The sequence below is a fragment of the Neomonachus schauinslandi genome, chromosome 7, assembly GCF_002201575.2.
Source record: "Neomonachus schauinslandi chromosome 7, ASM220157v2, whole genome shotgun sequence".
Taxonomy (NCBI): domain Eukaryota; kingdom Metazoa; phylum Chordata; class Mammalia; order Carnivora; family Phocidae; genus Neomonachus; species Neomonachus schauinslandi.
The window spans coordinates 42,917,837-42,937,943 of NC_058409.1; the positions used below are offsets into that span (position 1 = coordinate 42,917,837).

At 37.2% G+C, this 20,107-nt stretch overlaps 1 protein-coding gene across 1 annotated transcript in view; it reads right to left on the reverse strand.

The window, feature by feature from the left end:
* Positions 1 to 3,644: 3,644 nt before the first annotated feature.
* Positions 3,645 to 20,107, reverse strand: part of DEPDC1B (DEP domain containing 1B) — an 81,398-nt gene continuing 64,935 nt past the window's right edge. Inside the window, exons 8-11 of the mRNA XM_021701960.1 lie at positions 13,378 to 13,544; positions 11,454 to 11,630; positions 5,357 to 5,542; positions 3,645 to 4,105 (exon numbers count right to left, since the gene is read on the reverse strand). Of these exons, the coding sequence (XP_021557635.1) occupies positions 3,944 to 4,105; positions 5,357 to 5,542; positions 11,454 to 11,630; positions 13,378 to 13,544 (692 nt within the window). The 3' untranslated portion in view covers positions 3,645 to 3,943. The remainder of the gene's footprint in view (positions 4,106 to 5,356; positions 5,543 to 11,453; positions 11,631 to 13,377; positions 13,545 to 20,107) is intronic.

Here is a 20,107-nt window from a genome sequence, read left to right on the forward strand (position 1 = left end):
TCACAACTTAAAAAATTAAAATTGTAACCTACCAAAACCCACAGAATTATATACTTTAAATGGGTTACTTTATAGTATGTGAATTACATTTCAATAAAGCTATTTAAAAAAAAAAGAGTAAGGGCCAAATTAAAAAGTTTTCAGACAAAAACCAGCACACACCGAAGATAAATTCTAAAGAATGTACTCTCAGAAGAAGGAAAAACGTGGTAAAATATGGGTAAGTCTAATAAACAAGGGTTACATATAAAAACAACCTAGTATGAGGTTTAAAAACAATAAAATTAAAATACATCACAGAACACTATCTGTTTTTTGGGGGGGAGTGTTATTAGTGCTTTAAGGTCCCTGAACAGTCTGAGAGGAGGGTAAAATGTATTTACTAACTTTAAACTTTGATAAATTAGTATATAAGATGTAATTTTCAAGGACCCAACAGGAAGATTAGAAACAGTGTTTAGTTTCAAATTAGTAGGAGAAAACATGAAATGATTTGTAAAATTCTAAGTCAAGAAAGTGGAGACAAAGAGCTATAAAACATCGATAAATATTTGTATCTAAATACAGAGTAATTATATGAGATATAATTTGTCTAAACATTTCAGTTAGAAACAAAAATTGTCATGCTGGCATCTTAAAAAAATAATCCAACCATATGCTGTTTATAAGGGACACAACTAAAATATAACAAAATGAAAAGACTGCAAACAAATGCATTACCAGAGATAGAGACATTTTATAATAATTTAAAAAAATGACGGAGGGAAGGATGAAAGGAGGGACGAAGGGAAGGAGGGAGTAAGGGAGGGAATAAGAATTAAGTGTATTGTATCTATCGCGTCATAACAAATTACGCCAAAACTAAGTGGCTAGAAACAACCAATATTTACCACCTCACGGTTTCTGTGGCTCTGGAATCCAGGCACAGCTTAGCTGAGTCCTTTGGCTCAGGGCCTGTCCCAGGCTGCCGTCAAGGTGTCAGCTAAGGCTGCCTTCACCTCAAGGCTTGACTGAGAGAATGTGCTTCCAAGATCACTCACGTGGCGGCGGGCAGGCCTCAGAATATCCACTTCCAAGATCATACAGCTGTTGGCAGGCCTCGTATCCTCACTAGCTAGTAGGCAGAGACAGGAGTTTCTTGCCTGAGGGGCCTCTCCGTAGGGCAGCTCACACAGGGCGGCTGGCTTTCCTCAGAGCAGGCCTGGGAGAGAGAGAGGGAGACGGCAAGCAAGATGGAAACCAGAGCCTTTTTGTGATCTAATCTCAAAGGAGATATCCTATCGTTTTGCCATATTGTTTGTTAGAAATATGTCACTAGATCCAACTCACACTCAAGGAAAGATTACACACTGGGACAAATACCAAGAGGCAGGGATCACTGGGGAGATTTTAAATGCTGTCAACCACAGAAATGAAAAACAAAAAACTGTCATTGTTTGCTTATTATGTAGTGAGTGTAGCAAATCCAAAAAAATCACACTGGACACTTAGAATTAATAGGAAAGTCTAGCAAGGAGGTTGGGTATAAAAATCAGTGCACAAAAATCAGTTTTATGCTATATATGAGCAAGAAACAGAAAGAAGAAATTTTGAAATAACCCCATTTACAGTATGATCAAACATCAAGGTATTTATCAGTTGAATAATAATTACTGAAGTTAGGGATGGGTACTACTATCTTTACTTTTGTGAATATTTCAGAATTTTGATACTAATTTTTTTTTAAAAGTATCAAATATCTAGGAACATATCTAACAAAAGATTTACAAGACTTTACAGAGAATTTTTTTTTTTCTCATTTATTCTAAATAAATGGAGAGAGAAACCATGTTCTTCAACTGGAAGACTTAATATTGTAAAGATAGCAATTCTTTCCAAATTGATTTATAAATTCAGTACAATCCAAATCAAAATCCCAACTCCGTGTGTGTGTGTGTGTGTATGTGCGCGTGCACACATGAAGCTTGACAAGCTGATGTTTAAATTTAACTAGAAGTGGAAAAAGTAAAAAAAATATGGAAAAAGTCTTCATCTTTAGCCATATTAATAAATCAAAGTAAAACCATAATGAGATACAATTATACACCCACCTCACTGATGACAATTCAAACTGACAATAGCCACTTTTGGTGAGGACATTAAGCAAAAAGAACTCACACTGCCAATGGGAGTTCACTGTACAACCACTTTGAAAGACTGGTATTATCCACTCAGCAATTTCATACTTAGGTAGTGGTGATGTTTTAGTAAATTATACTTTTTTCTTTAAAGTAATCTTGGGGTACCTGGGTAGCTCAATTGGTAAAGCGTCTGACTCTTGATTTTGGCTCAGGTCATGATCTCAGGGTAGTGGGATCAGGCCCCACATCAGGCTCCTCGCACAGCCGGGAGTCTGCTGGAGATTCTCTCTCTCCCTCGCCCTCTGCCCCTCCCACCCCGTGCTCTCTCTCTAAAATAAATAAATAAATCTTTTTTAAAAAAATGTAATCTTAAGGGAATAAAAAAACAGTCGCATATATTTCTAAAGATATTCAATAGGAGAGGAGACTCTGGAAAGTACATTCTGCATTGGAGAGCAAAGAGAGCAGAAGTAGACTTATTCTTTGCTCAGGACATTATTCCAAGGTCTGAAAACAAATATTGAAACACTAAAAATCTCCCATTACTTTATATATTTGGAAGGAAAGGTGGTACCCAAATCAATAGGAATACTTTTATCCATTTTTAAGTAAACAAAATCTGAATCAAATGTAGGAAGCATCTGCTACAAAAGAACAGGGTCAGCTCACAAAGGCAAGGAAAATTCAGTCCAAAGGGCAAAACAAGCCAACTAGTGACTGTTACTCTTAAGATTTAGGGTAATTACTTATAAAGAAAGCTTCCAGATGCTCCATAATCTAAGTGTACCATTATTTGCAAAAGGGCTAAGCAAAGCAAAAGAAATGGACAAAGCACCTCCTTAAGGTTAGTACAAAAGCCTAAATGTCACTTACCATAGAAATAAGTGACTGATGTGAGAACACTGGCAAAGATAATGATGTTTAGCATTTGAGGATGTTCTATAACTAACCTAAATAAAGGCTAAAGCAGAACCACATAAAATATAAAAAAAACAAAAAACAGTATTTATTTACATTCCATTTACTTTCAAAAGGATGAGGAAGCTGGGGGAAATATAAAGGAAGTAGTCTCATTTTCCTTAACCCATTTGTGTTTTTCATGAAATAACAAAGATCTGACTTACAATTACGGGTGTAAGGGGACCAAAAAAGTTTATTCAGTTCAATTCTCCGTTTTCAGCCAAGACTGAAATCACACCACTGCAGGAAAATGAAAATCTACTCCACTTAGAGGTAAATACCAGCTAATATATATGTTATTAAAGAAACAGCTTTAGTTATATCTGTCATAACATCCAACGAATCCTCAATAGAAGACACAGCCATCATAATATAGGACATTAAGAATTTTTGTGCGACATTGAAAACCAGATTTTACACAGAGAAATCACAACTATTAAGCTATGACATCAATAGCATCACAGTAACAGTACCCAGTGTCTTTCTTATTCAAGTATATACACTATTTTTAAGACATGTTATAACAAAGACATCAGTAACTAAAATGTACACACAATTATTTTATTAACACCATGAAAAACAACAAATAAAAAAATAAAAATACCCTTAAATTTTGTAACAATTATAAACACGTTAACATTAACACTATATATTTGTCTAAATTTTAACTGATTTTTACACTTTTAAAAATAGCACTGAGCTTTACAAAAATACTGATAATGGCTCAACATTTTTAGAAGTCCATTCACTTTATATTTCAGTAGTCTCTATTGTCTGCTCTTCTTTCTTCCACCGCCATAGTCCTCTAACCACCCATCTGCTCGAGGCAACAACAACAGAGATCTCTAACAGCTATGGAAGTACTACATCCGAAAACTTCTAGTTCTTTGAAATGGTTGGAAAGGGTTTTTTAGTGCCCACATTAGCAGCTGTGGTTTGGGTTTCGGTTTCTCTGGAAACAGAAGTGCTTCACTTTCTGGTGTAGGAAATCGTTCTTGGTAGACTTCAGGATAGGATTTTTGAAACTGAAAAAAGAAAAGACTCGAGATGAGTCAAAAAACCAGATAAGAACCAATAAAATTAGGTGATCTAATTTTAAAATTAAAGAGTTTCTGATCTGATTCCATACTAGGCTGTCTTTATTTTGTTTTAACGTTTATTGCTCTCCATCAGAAAAGATGATGACAAATCATAATTAAATTCACTCCAATACAAATCCATTTCTTTTTGTGAGATCATTTGATTCCACTTGCTATAGATCTAATTCAACTTTAATTTGATCCAATCTTCAAACAAACTCATTTCGGTCGTATTTCTTAAAATTTCCCCCGCTTGCTAACTATAAATAGACTTTAAAAATATTCACAAGTAATTCTGACTTGAAAATAACTTATGTTCTATACAGTTCAAGAAAATTTTGGCCCAATTACATTTCACGATCTCCCTGCTTCTCCAACTCAGTCCCACCTGCTTCTGCTCAAATGGAAGGGAAAACGTTCCAGTATATATTACTTTATGAAAAGCTTAAAGAGAGGCAATATGCTTTTCCTTTGATCCTCAACACTGAACTCTTCTCCAAAATTACTGAGAAAAATACGGTTGGGAGTCTAGAACTCTGGTGCTCTGTGTATAATCCCATATGTATGGTATGATCAGGAATCAAGCTTGCAGGAATCAGTCTTGAAAAATAAAAACCATTCCCTTAATCTTGAGTCAATACTTTAAGAATGGTCAAAGTAAATCTATTTTGAGTTAAAAATGAAAACTCTTCAATGAAACCCAAAGCTGTGTTGCCTAGCAGGAACTAAACACTTTCAGGGATGCCTGAGGCAAGAAACCAATTTGATACTGGCTATCTAAAACCAAAGCCTCTTCAATTTTACACATCTTATTTCTGCAAATTCAATGTAATTTGCCTTTCAGAAAAAATCAAGAGGAATCTGTCCTCATTTGAAAGCTTCTCTGAATTTAAAGTAATTGCTCCACTAGCCATCCACATACCCAAACAAAGGACAAATAACAGAGAGCGGCTCCATAAATGAAGAGCGCAATAATGGTAAAATATCTACATTGGAGAAAAAGATGTGGGAAACTGACCACAACTGTGTACATCCATGAGACTTCTGAAATATATGAATTGAATAATATACTTTCAAAACTGCTACATCTCAGAAGATGAGATTAATATGAAATCCATTAAAATAGAGAATAAAAAGAAAAAACAGTATTAAGAACAGCAGGCAGAAGAAATGGCTTCTAAAGAATATCCTTTTTACCTGCTTCAGTTTTTTCTTCTTCTCTTTGCTGGAAAGTGTGGCATCTGTTATGACTTCCTCCAGCAAAGCTGCCAGAGGTTCCTGAGAGCCATATGCTCTCTGGTATTCAAATTCCTCTGGACTGATTTGACGGCAAAATGATGGGGCAGATAAAGTGATATCCATATCGGCTCCTGGGTATTTTATCTGAGGCAAAAGTATTAATAGTGAAAGGAATAAGTGTATTTTCATATAAGTTGCAAAATTGGTTCAGATCAAATACAGAATATCTCCTACTAGGAATGCCATGTCATTCTTCAATTCGTTTGGGAAAAACTCTTTATTAAAAAGTAAAAGTGTTTCTATAAATTTGGAAAAAAAAATCACTTAAAGCCACAGTTTTAAATAAGAGATTCTTACCATTTTAAACCCAAGATCCATTTTAATAAACAAAACACCTGGTGTGCTCTTTTAAATATAATCTTAAATTGAAACATAAACTAAACATGTTGACAAAAATGATTCAAAACAATTACAATACTGAACACCTTCTGGGGGTTCCTTCCCACATCTGGAGAATCTGATCCTCCCTTCCTTGGGAATGGAGAGAGGTACACACACATATATATATAGCATGGCTGTTATGTATGGAGAAGTACTACGACCATCTCCAAATATGTTAATGGTGAAAAGCAAGAAAACAACTGTGCAGACACTGTACAGGGAAAAAGGGAGAATGGAGAAAAAAGAGGAAAGACTTATAAATAAATGAACATCCATTAAAAATATTTAATTTCACACCTATATACATAAAGCAAATATTAACAGACATAAAGGGAGAAATTGATGGTAATACAATCATAATAGGAGTTTTTAACACCCCACTTACATCAATGGAGAAGTCATCCAGACAGAAAATCAACAAGGAAATAGTGGTTTTGAACAAGACATTAGATTGGGTGGACCTAACAAATATATACAGAATGTTCCATTCAAATACAGCATAATACACACTCTTTTCAAGTGCACATGGAACATTCTCCAGGATAGATCACATGTTAGGCCACAATAAATTTAAATCTCAATAAATTTAAGAAGACTGAAGTTAGATCAAGTATCTTTTCCAACCACAATAGTGTAAAAGTAGAAATCAGTTACAAACAAACAAACAAACCTAGAAAAAAACACAAACACATGCTACTAAATAACCAGTGAGTCAGTGAAGAAATCAAAGAGGAAATAAAAATACATGGAGGCAAATTAAATGAAAACACAATGGTCCCAATCTTCAGGACACAGTAAAAGCAGTTCAAAGAGGGAAGTTTATAGTGAGACAGACCTATCTCAAGAAACTAGAAAAATCACTAATAAACACCCTAACCTTACACCTAAAGGAACTAGAAAAAAAGGACAAAGTCCAAAGCTAAGAGAAGGAAGGATATAAAGATTAGAGTGGAAATGAATGAAATAGAGAGTAAAAAAAAAAAAAAAAAAAAATGAAACCAAGAGCTCTTTCTTTGAAAAGAAAAACAAAATTGATAAACCTTTAGCCAGAGTTAACAAGACAAAAAGAGAGAGAACTCAAATAAATAAATTCAGAAATAAAGGAGGAGAATTAACACCACAGAAATACAAAGGCTTATAAGAGAATATTACGAAAAATTTTATTCTGACAAATTGAACAACCTAGAAAAAATGGGTAAATTCCTAGAAACATAATCTTCCTAGGCTGAATCAGAAAGAAATTAAAAATTTGAACAGATCTACTATTAATGAAACTGAAATAGTAATCATAAAACTCCCAACAAACAACAGTTCAGGATCAGACAGCTTCACAGATGAACTCTACCAAACATTTAAAAAAGAGTTAATACCTATTCTTCTCCAACTATTCCAAAAAACCTAAAAGGAAGGATAAATTCCAAATTCAATGTATAAGGCCAGCATTACCCTGATGCCAAAACCAGATGAAGACACTACAAAAAAAGATAACTACAGGCCACTATCTCTGATAAACATAGCTGCAAAAATCCTCAACCGAATGTCAACAAACCAAACTCAACAATGCGCTGAAAAGATCATTCACCATGACCAAGTGGGATTTAGTCCAGTGATGTAAGTGTGGTTCAGTATTCACAAATCAATCAAATCTGATACACCACATTAACAATAAGAAGGATAAAAACCATATGATCATCTGAACAGATGCAGAAAAAGCATTTGGCAAAATAAAACAGCCATTCATTAAACAAACAAACCAACCTCTCAAAAAAGTGGGTTTAGAGGGAACATACCTCAACATAACAAAGGGCACACCGAAAAATCCACAGCTAAGATTATACTCAATGGCAAAAAGCTGAAAGCGTTTCCTCTAAGATTAGGAACAAGATAAGAATGACCATTCTCACCACTTTTATTTAACACAGTAGAGAAGTCCTAGCCACAGCAATCAGAGAAGTAAAAGAAATAAAAAGCACCCAACTGGGAAGGGAGAAGTAAAATGGTCCATATTTGCAGATGACATGATACTATACACAAAAAACCCTAACGACTCCACCAAACAACAATTAGAAGTAATAAATGAATTCAGTAAACTTGCTGGATACAAAACTAATATACAGAAATTGGTTGTGATTCTGTATGCTAATAATAAAATAGCAGAAAGAGAAATTGAGAAAATAACCCCATTTATAATTGTACCAAAAAGAATAAAATACATAGGAATAAATTTAACCAAGGAGGTAACAGACTGTACTCTGAATGAAAGAAACTGAAGACAACACAAATGCGAAGATATATCACATCATGGGTTGGAAGAATATCACTAAAATGCCCATACTACCCAAAGTAATCTATAGATTGAAAGCAATCCCTATCAAAATACCAATAGCATTTTTTCACAGAACAAGAACAAGTAATTCTAAAATGTGTATGGAACCACAAAACACCTCAAATAGCCAAAAAAATATTGAAGAAAAAGAACAAAGCTGGAGGTATCACAATCCCAGGTTTCAAACTATACTACAAAGTTATAGTAACCAAAACAGTATGGTACTGTCACAAAAATAGACACATAGATCAAATCAGACTAGAGATCAGAATAGAGAGCCTAGAAATAAACCCACGCATATATGGTCAATTCATCTATGACAAAGGAGGCAAGAATATACAAGGGGATAAGACAATCTTTTCAATAAATTATACTGGGAAAATGGAACAACCACCTGCAAAAGAATAAAACCAGACCACTTTCTTACACCATACACAAAAATAAACTCAAAATGGGTTAAAGACCTAAATGTGAGTCCTGAAACCTTAAAACTCAAAGAAAACATAGTCTATAATCTCTTGGACATCACCCTAAGCAAGAAATTTATGGATATTTCTCCTCAGGCAAGAGAAACTAAAGCAAAAATAAACTCCTGGGACTATACTAAAATTTAAAAAAACTTTGTACAGCCAAAGAAACCCTCAACAAAACAAAAAGGCAACCTAGTGAAAGGGAGAAAATATCTGCACATGATATATCCAATAATGGTTTACTATTAAAAATATATAAAGAACTTACATAACTCAACACCAAAAAAACAAATAATCTGATTTAAAAATGGGCAGATGATCTGAATAGACATTTTTCCAAAGACCTACAGATGGCCAACAAACACATGGAAAGATGCTCAACATCACTAATCATCCAGGAAACACAAGTCAAAACTACAATGAGATTACCACCTCACACCTGTCAGAATAGCTAGAACCAAAGAGTCAAGAAATAACAAATCTTGGCAAAGATGTGGAGAAAAGGGAACACTCATGCACTGTTGTGGGAATAAAAATTGGTAAAATCACTGTGGAAAACAGTATGGAAGTTCCTCAACAAATTAAAAATGGAACTACCCTATGATCCAGCATTTCCACTTCTGGATATTTACCCAAAGAAAATGAAAATGCTAATTTGAAAATATATGTGCACCCCTATGTTTATTGCAGCATTATTTATAATAGCCAAGATATGGAAGCAACCTAAGCATCCATCCACAGATGAATGGATAAAGAAGATGTGGTATATATAAACACAACGGAATATTACTCAGCCATCAAAAAAAAAAAAAAATGAAATCTTGCCATTTGCAATAACATGGATGGAGCTAGAGAATATAATGCTAAGCAAAATAAGTCAGTCAGAGAAAGACAAATACCATATGATTTCACTCATATGTGGAATTTAAGAAACAAAAGAAAATGAGCAAAGGAAAAAAAAGAGAGAGAGAAACAAACCAAGAAACAGACTCTCAGCTACAGGGAACAAACTGATGGTTACCAGAGGGGAGGTGGGAGGGGATGGGTAAAATGGGGATTAAGGAGGGTACTTGTCATGATGAGCACTGGGTGATGTATGGGAGTGCTGAATCACTATATCATACACCTGAAACTAATATAACACTGTATGTTAACTATACTGGAATTTAAAATTTAAAAAAGATAGTATATATACTATGGAATATTATTCAGCCATAAAAAGAATGTTATCTTGCCATTTGTGACAATATGGATGGACCTAAAAGGTATTATGCTAAATGAAGTAAGTCAGATAGAGAAAGACAAATACCATATGATTTCATTTATATTTGGAATATAAAAACAAAACAAACAAATTAAAAAACTGAACAGACTCTCAAATACAGAGAACAAACTGGTGGTTGCCAGGGAAGAGGGCATACAGGGGTGGGGGGAAGTTGGCGAATCGATGAAGGGGGTTCAGAGGTACAAACTTCCAGTTATAAAATAAAATAAATAAGTCACAGAGATGGAAAGTACAGTCAATAATGCTCTCAACCACCTGGGGTCAGTCAAGAATATTCAGTAATGTAGGAAATATTTCTTGGTGTATTGTCAAGAGAAAATTAGGTATAAAACAGAGAGACGGTGGGAGGGAGGGAGGAATGAAGGAAGGAAGGAAAGAAGGAAAACGAAGGAAGGAAAAGCGAAGAGAGGAGAGGAAGAGAAAAGAGAAGAGAAGAGAAAAGAAAAGAAAAGAAAAAGAAAAAGAAAAAAGAAAAGGCGAAAAGAGAAGACAAGGCATAGAAAAACACCCAAAAGACCATAATACTAACTGAACATTGGATGTTACTCTTATAGTTTTTGGTGTGCATTTTCTATATTTTCCAATTCTTTCAACATATTTAAGGTTGATAATTACCAAAACTATTTTATTTTAATTTTTAATAATTTTTTAAGATTTATTTATTTTAGACACACACACACACACATACAGTGTGGCGGTGGGGGTCAGAAGGAGAGGGAGAAGGAGAGAAGCAGACTCCCAGCTGAGCGTGGAGCTCGAGGTGGAGGGGGGCTCAATCCCACAAGCTTAAGATCATGACCTGAGCCGAAATTAAGAGTCAAACACTCAACCGACAGAGCCACCCAGGTGCCCCTATTTTAATTTTTAAATTACACACTGAAAACATGAAGTTATTGACTTTCATAATCCTTCAGGAGGTAGCAGTTCACTGGGCCTTAATTATGGAACATCAGAAAGTGCTTAAGCAGAAAGAGGGCCGCTCATTCAGGAGCCAAGTAGACCTCTGTCTGCCTTTACCAAGTGCCTGCTCCCTCAGGCTGACATACACACCCCGCTTTGGGGCCCACATAACAGTCATGCATTACATTTCTTTTGCATCATTTTAATATAACAATAACAACAATAACAATAGCTACCTTTCAAAGAGTACCTGCTGTACGTCAGACATTTAAGCTAGGGGTTTTATAGTAGAGTATTCTACTCTTCACAACAGTTTTATAGGGCAGGGAAGGCCCATTTTAACTCCTTTGGAAACTAAAATTTGGAAACTAAAATAAAGGCAGGTTATCGTTGAAGGAATTTGCAATCAGAAGTATGCAGCACTGACTGACATAACCAAACCAGGTAAGCATTCCATAAATTTTCAAAATTACCAAACACACATAGTGCTTACCATGTACCAAGCCCTGTTGGAAGCATTTTGTATACATTTATTCACTCAATCCTTCACATCTAGAAATCCCAAGAAGCCTAGCAAGTTTACATAACTTCCTGCTGGCAATTTTAAAGGACTGTTAACATCCCTTCCTTTACCTGGACTCTTCGTAGATGAGCCACACGCTCCTCTATGGAGGTCTGCAAGGCCAAAGGGACTTTCAGAATCTCTTGGTAATTGTCCATCAGAAATGTCACCAACCTAGCAGCTAATAATTCATCCAAATCTACTTCATCCTTGGAACACAAGATGCAACGGGAAAACGTCTGAACCATCTGAAAAAAGAGGGGGAGGTGTTTTTTAAATAAACACAGATGAGGGTTTTTTTTTTTTTCCTATGCTATACTGCATTCAATAAATCTGCAAAAACCAAAGGTGACCAGTCAGTGAGAAATGGCCCACAGCCCAGGGGACACATCCTATTTGGTGCCTGGCCACACCTGGTGGTCTCAATGGGCTGATCTTCTTAACAACCAGCAGGAACAGAAGGTGCATCTCATCTCACAGAGACTCAGCAGAGATGCTTGTCTGAGCAGTTTTTAAAGCACACCCCTTTACAGACAGTTTTAAATATATGTAAGCAAATTCTGAAAATTATGATCACCACCATTACTTGAATCATGTAGCACTTTTAAGTTCAAAGTAATTTAAAGCCATTCAGTTTACTAATATCCTTATTTCATTTTGATTTTTTAGAAATCTGCTAGCACAATCTATGTGCTTCAGCTGTTACACCTTTTCCTAGTTAACTGTTACTTTCTCTAGGATTTTGGGTGTATATTTGATAATCACATTTGAACAAAACGATGAGACTTTGTAACAAGTGCATTAAGTGATGAGACTTTACAATAAGCAGAAATATAAAAAATATTTATGTAGCTGCTTCCATAGAATTCATATTAACTATGATTTGGATGGAGTTTTTTTCCTTTTCCTACTAATTTTATTGCTGACAATCTTATTTCAAAACCTATAAGCATGAAATCATGTAATTCTGTTTAATTAGACTTCATGTCATCATCAACATACTGCAAATGATATCTTACCTGCACTCACATTTATGTGTACAGAGACACAGACATTTTTTACCTGGAGACCATGGACACTGGGGAAACTTAATGCCTTGAAATTCTATGCAAAATTTTACATGTGCATTCTTCTGGGGAATAGGTGCAAAGTTTTCTTCAGCTTTTCAGAAGGGTCCCTTAGCCCCATTACCCATCTACTCAACCAAAAGGAAGGTCAAGAATCACTCTACTGGGCACTGAGTGATCCTCTACTCTTACTACACACTTCTAAAACAGGGCCAGAGGACCCCCAGGGGTATACCGTGGTTCACCAGGATATGGAAAGGTTCACCAATGAAGCAACAATTTTGCTCCAAGACCCCCAATTTTGAGGAAAATTAAGAAATCATGTAGAAGAAATTCTAAACATAAACCCTATTTTAAAATAAAGACATGCTGACACCAACAAAGTAAAATTCAAAACTAGCATGTATGTTTTTAAACCAAATTGAAAATATCTTAAGAAATATCCTCACTCACAGACTCTTAGATCATATCCCAAGAGAACAAATTCTCTGTCTCCCCCCAGGCTGTCTAGTCCAACTCTTTCCTCTTTACTTCTTTCCTCTTTACCCCATTATCTGTGCTTCCCCTCTCCTACTTGTTAGAGTAACAAATGCTTCGCATCCCTTCCTGTCCTAGAGGAAAGTATGTCCTTTTCTTGACAGAACCCTTATGCGTATTGTCCACCCTCCCTTCTCTTTAAGTTGACAGTAGGCAGAAGACCGCAGATAACTCTACACTCAGACTCTATCCCTACTCACTCTTCGCTTTCGATTATGTTCTTTAACACACCAATACCGGAAGTGTAATCCCACCTGTGTGGTTTCCAAGCCGTGGCTCTTTGAGCAAGCCTGACTTGGCGCCTTCCTTGGGTTGCCAAGCTAGTAAACTTTACTCAGGTGAATTGTATGCCAAAAACTCAAGTCAAGTTAGATGTTAGAGATCAACCTACCAGTGTTCGGGTCCCAAAGCCATCACACAGTGGTGGCATCTCCTTATTTAGGCATATCCTTGCCATCATCCTCATCAAGAGCTGTAACTTTCTCCTATTTTCAGGTGGCAGGAGGAGGCAGCAAATCTGAAATGCTTCAATAGCCATTTTCTCTTTCTGTAACAAACCTATTTAGAAAAAAAGGTTTTAATCTTTTAAAACCAATAGCCTCCTTGACTCTATTATGTTTACATTTTTCAAAATACGTCTTATTAAAATTATATAAAACATGTCCACATATTCAACTATGCCAGGCCAACTGATTATAGATCCACTGAATCAGCACAGATAATACCAACCATCAACTAGGGATGACAAACATATAAAACAAATACAGCCATTTCCCTCCCTCACACCCTTGCCAGATGTAACCTGATTTTCACAGCCTTCTTTCCCACTGAACTGAGATCAGGTTGAGTCTAACCTAACCCTCCACAGTCATGAGCAAGGACATGAACGCACCACTACTGCCCTGAATTCTCCCCCTCATACTATGTCCACAGGATGAGCAGGGTCACTATGTGGCATGATTCTCACAGGCTGAATAATAGGGCTGATAGGTCTGCAGTCAGACCCCTGCCAGATGGTTGCACTTGTTTCCAAACAACACATGTCAAATAACCCTTCCTCTCATATAAGCTGTTTTTTCTAGCTGAGTGTACTGATTCAATCATGTTATATGCCTTCTCTCCTCATCAAACTAGAGTATTCCAACAGAATTAGAGTATTCTAATACTGTGCTAAAAATTACAGTTTTCTAATATTATGCTCTCTTCAACCCCATTTGTCCCCGGACACACCTGCAATCCAAGCCCTCTAATGAGATGAAACTGCTTTCATCAATTTATTTGTTCCATATCCAACCTCTTCAAGTTCCCACTAGTCTCTGTCTTGGAGGCAAAACCATCTTTGGCATTCAGTAAGTATTTTCTGACCATCTATGATCTGCCAGGAACTGTGCCAAGTCCTGGAAATATGAAAATATGCCAGGTCCCCTACTTTGAAGAGCTTATGCGCTGAGGAGACACCCATTAAAAACAAGCAGCAAAATGTGAGAGATGCTGCAAGAGACATCTGCAAGGGGCACATGAGGGGAATCATAAGCCACTCCTTAGGACTGCAGCATGAGCCGTGAAGGTGAGGGTTTGGCAGAGAAGTGGAGCTGGAAAGGTCAACACAGATGAGACCTTGGAAGGCTTTGAATGCCCGACTAAGGAGCTTGGGTTTGATCCTGAAGGCAGTGGGTGTGCATGGGAGGGAAAAGGAGGCAGGAGGGGAGCTTTAATACACCCAGTTCAACTAGGTATTTATCCGAAGGATACAAACATAATGATTTGAAGGGGCACATGCACCCCAGTATTTATAGCAGCAATGTCCACAATAGCCAAACTATGGAAAGAGCACAGATGTCCATCGACAGATGAATGGATAAAGATGTGATACACACACACACACACACACACACAGAATGGACTATTACTCAGCCATCAAAAGAATGAAATCTTGCCATTTGCAACAACGCGGACAGAACTAGAGTGTATTATGCTAAGTGAAATAAGTCAGTCAGAGAAAGACAACTATCATATGATGTCACTCATATGTGGAATTTAAGAAACAAAACAGAGGAGCATAGGGGAAGGGAGGGAAAAATAAAACAAAACGAAATCAGAGAGGGAGACAAACCATAAGAGACTCTTAACTATAGGAAACAAACTGAGGGTTGCTGGAGGGGGGGGGGGTGGGAGGGATAGCTGGGTGATGGGCATTAAGGAGAGCACTTGATGGAATGAGCACTGGGTGTTGTATGCAACAGATGAAATCACTAAATTCTACCCATGAAACTAAAAAAAAAGAAAAAAGATGCACTCTAAAACAAACACCCAGTTCAATCCTAGATGTTCACTGAAAATATTGCTGCTGATTATCATCACTAGACCTTCTTTCAATTCTACATAAACAAATCTATGTAGAGAAAAAATGTTTATGATATTTTTTAATTCATTTATTTATCCAACGAATATTTAGTAAGCCTTGCCTATATTCCAGGAACTGTTTTAGAAGAGGACATACAGTGGGGAATAAAACAAAATCCTTGCCTGACCTCATGGAGCTTACTTTCCATTAGCTAATAACAAACAGATACATAAATATGTCAGGTGGAAAAAATGCTATGGAGAGAAATAAAGGAAAGGAGCTGGGGAGTGACAGGATGTGCTCAGAAAAACACTTCTGGTTTTTCAGGAAAGGTCTCTCTGTTAAGGAGGTGAAATTTGAGCAGAGATCTGAAGGAAATGAGAGTAAGCCAGGGAAATCGCTGAGACATATTTTCAAGGCGGAGGAAAGAGCGATTACGGAGATTGTGACGAGGGAGTCCGTTTGGAGTGTGTGAGGAACAGCAGTGAGGCCGGTGTGAAGAGAGACGAGTATTGAAGAGCATTCAAGTTGGAAATGCCATTACAGTGGAAGGCATGAGCCAGACCATGCAGAGCCTTGTAGACTATTGTTAAAGACTTCAGGTTTTATTATGAGTGACCTGAGAAACCACGGGAGGGTTCTGGGCAGAGGAGTCATTTAACCTGAATTACTGTTACTCTGGCAGCTCTCTAGAGAATAGATTGCCAGGGTAACACGGAAGGAGGAGGGCGTGATGATGGTCTGGATGAAGCGGCAGCGCTGGAACTGGCAAGAACTAATTAAATTCTAGATCTCTTTCTCCACAAAGCCTTCTACATTTTCCATGAAGCTTCCTATCACATTAGCCCACAAATCCCTTCTTTTTCCAAATTATAAACACCTTTGGACAGTCAGACTTCACCTTATCTTATTATGTTCCATGTATATATATTGTTTTATGAAAGAGGCAGCAAGCTAATTGAAAGCATAACGCATTTCTTTCGGCAAGCCCTATTTTCTGGTAAAGTACATGCGGAACAGGTAAACATTCAAATACCTATTCATGAATACAGTATTACATGGCTATTAAAAGTGGTAAATTTTGAAGTTATGCAACAATATTTCCAAGACAATATTTATGAAGAAAATCACAATAATAAACAGTATAAAAATAAAGTAGTAAGAAGGAACATCAGGGTTATAAAATAATCATCAGGTTTTTAAATTTTCAATTCTCTTTGTTGGGATACTGTTAAACTAACACATAAAAGTTACATCCATTAAATATTTAAATTAAAAAAAAACAACTTCCAGTTGCTTATATGGAAAAAGCCAAACTGAGGAGTTGGCCATGATTTCAGGTTCTATGAAAATCAGGTGAGAAAGCATAGGTAAATCCATCTCCAGAATTTATCAACACAAACCTACACCCTAGGAGACGAAAGGCCCCCGCTGACTCACAAACATCCCAGTAACTCACTGGCCCCCCTGTGAAACCAGGGACTCCCCTTTCCTCCACTGATCCCAGCTGACACCCCCTTGCAATTCATTCCAATTGTCAATTTCCCACCTCCTGTAAGAAGAGAACCTAGGCTACTGATCCCTTCCTCCCTTAAATCCATCACCTCCCAAAACAATGGCCTAGTCTCTGGCAATGGAGGAGGCACCATCAAGAGCTTGAATGAGGGAAGCCCCTGCTGCACAATACTGGACAAAGTAGAAGGATGGAGAGTTGCTTAATCCAAAGCTTGAAGAGTCACATGATATGATGAGGCTCCTGACACCAACCCTGGAGCCTGGAATGCATTTTACCAGAGGAAGAAAAAAAACCACTGTAGGGACTGGTTAGGCCGACAATACCATTAGATTTTAACTACAGCTAAAATACATAATGAATTGAATATATTCTGTAAGCTGATCTTGTGATTTAGCCATCCTTCACAGCACTGCTTCTTGGGGTAGTGGGGAGGGGGGCAAGGAGCAGAACATTGTTCCAAGCAATATACGTTGAAAGGTTTAGAACAAAAGCTGTCATTTTGATATATCAGATAAAAGTAGAAAAATTAATTTGTTTCTGCCTCCCAAAGTATATAAAAACTGGTACTCCCAATTCCCCCACCTGCTCTATTTTTTTCTAACTATACATTATCACCTCCCAATATACTACGGAACTTACTTTTTTGTCATCTACCATGGTCTCCCCTCTACCTCCTGAAATGTAAGCTCCACATGGGCAGGGATTCTTGTCAGTTTTGTTTATTGATATACCTCCAACAGGTAAAAGAACACCTGGTAAATCATAGGAGCTTTATAAATATTTTCTTTGGTGAACGTATGAGTGAATGAATGAATGAACATATGAATGAAGGAATGACAATGACCTATCCCTTGCTAGGAACGGAGCTAGAATATCTGGCTTCGGTCCCAGTTCCCGCTGCTTGGACAAGTCACTTAACCTTCGTGAATCCCCATTCATCCAGCAGTAAATTGTTGTGGACAGTTAAAACCTAATCATCGTACCATGATGGGGGCCCATGGACTATAAAGGGAAGCCTAGGTGAACTGAGAGTTTTCAGAGCATTGATGTTGGCTTCTGCAGCTACTACCATTACTACTACTGAGCCAAAGCATTCAAATACCAGGGTAGAAAATGTGACGCAAATCAGATGCAACTCTAGCTAGATTTTCTTTAAAAGCCAGTTAAGAAATGTATTGTACAGGGGCACCTGGGTGGCTCAGTCGTTAAGCGTCTGCCTTCGGCTCAGGTCACGGTCCCGGGTCCCGGAGTCCTGGGATCAAGCCCCGCATCGGGCTCCCTGCTCGGCGGGAAGCCTCCTTCTCCCTCTCCCCCTAGTGTTCCCTCTCCCTCTGTCTCTACTCCTGCTTGTGTTCTCTGTCTCTCTCTCTCTCTCTCAAATGAATAAATAAAATCTTAAAAAAAAGAAAGAAAGAAATGTATTGAACAGTAGTACACAGATGTGAATTTGGCTCTGGGCCTCTATAAGGAGAGAATAAGTAAAATTCCACAATGCCTCAACATAGCTGTATTACTGAGTAACAAATCATCTAAGAATGCCCACCTCAAGCCTAACTGCCTCAAACGTTGCATAACCATATTACATAGGCTGGAAAAAATATATAAACATATGTAAACTCATCCACATATACAAGTGCACGATGCGGAACTCAGAAAGACCCTCACAATGACGACTCTTTGGGTCACTGGGAAAAAAATCTCATGTCCACATTATGATTAGGTACAAAGAATAATGTCTGGTAATGTTAGAAGGTCCTGTAACAACTTTTATTAAATTTTTCTTGACTTTTTAGCAGAAAGAATGTGAATGCCTTTGTTGCCATTAATGAGAGAACAATCTATCACAACATTTGACAGCCATTTGATAGTTGGCCCCTTGTTTACCTAAAGATTATAGAAGTCTTTGCTAGAACTGCCTATTAATGTATAATGTACAATGCTACTGTCTTAAAACCTAGGTGAATGTTGTTCTTTAGGCAAAAGGCTTACATTTTAATAGCATTTCATCTGATTTGATATAACTGACATAGGAACTGTGTGGCTGAACACAGGATTTCAAGGATGAACTACAACAGCTGACCTGCTTTCATTTCTTACTCCAATCAAATAATTCAAATAAATAAAAAGTTCATTTAAATAGGTAAAAAGTTTGTACTCCAATCAAATAATTCAAATAGATAAAAAGATAAAAGGAGTTATCCAATGTCCATAAAATGCAAAAATTAGGAGTAGGGACTCACCTGACATGAAAGCAAGATTTGTTCCAAAGCTGTAGTTCGATGCTACCTTAAGAATACACAAAAGACCAACAGGACAAAGCTGAAAGTCTAGAAAGAGGCCTAAGTATGCATGGGAATCCAATATATCACAGAAATGTCATCACAAATCAGTGAGGAAAGAATGGTCTGTTCCAAAGCAGTGTTTGGAAGAATCTGATAACTGTATGGCAGGAAAAAAATGAAATGACAATGTCTTGCCTTATTAAAAATACAGGAAATTCTGACTCCAATCAAGATGGAATAGCAAGGACCAGACTAACCCTCCCTCCACAAACAACTAGAAAACTGGACAAATTTTATGCAATAACTGTTTCTATACATGGGGCAAAAAGCAGTATCACAATCCCTGAGAAAAGGGAACAAAACAATCCCTGAGAAAAGGGAACAAAACAAAACAAAACAATCCCCCACATTCTGCCTAGCGTCACATTCCAAACATGGATCAGAGACAAGATCTCAAGTAGAGGGAAGAGACAGACCGGAGTTCCTGGAGGCCCGGTCGGCTGCACCCTGTAAAGCAGAGTTCCAACTGCAGGGAGCTAAACAGGAAAAGGGTTCCATAAAGCTGCAGAGAAATTCCCTGAGACTCTGATGAATACCAAAATGCACATACATGATTAAGACGAAGCTCTATGAGGTCATACAAAAAACAACCCATGAGCTTTGAGCTGAACGCTTCCCAGAGCTCACAAAATAGACAATCCTGCTGATGACAGAAGGCATTCCATAGAAAGCTCAGCAGGGTTAGGCTTCAACAGTAGGACCAAACTCCCCTTCAGGAAAGGTTAGCCTAGTCGGGCCCTAAAAATAGCTTTAAAAATAAGACACAAATGAATCAAATTCAGCTACATTAACTGCCTAACAGAACAAAGCTCACCATCTTCAAAGGAAGACAACAAAATTCAGACACTCAACAATGAAAAAAATTTTGTTCAATCAAAATTACTAGACAAGCCAAGAAGCAGAAAAATGTGACCCATCA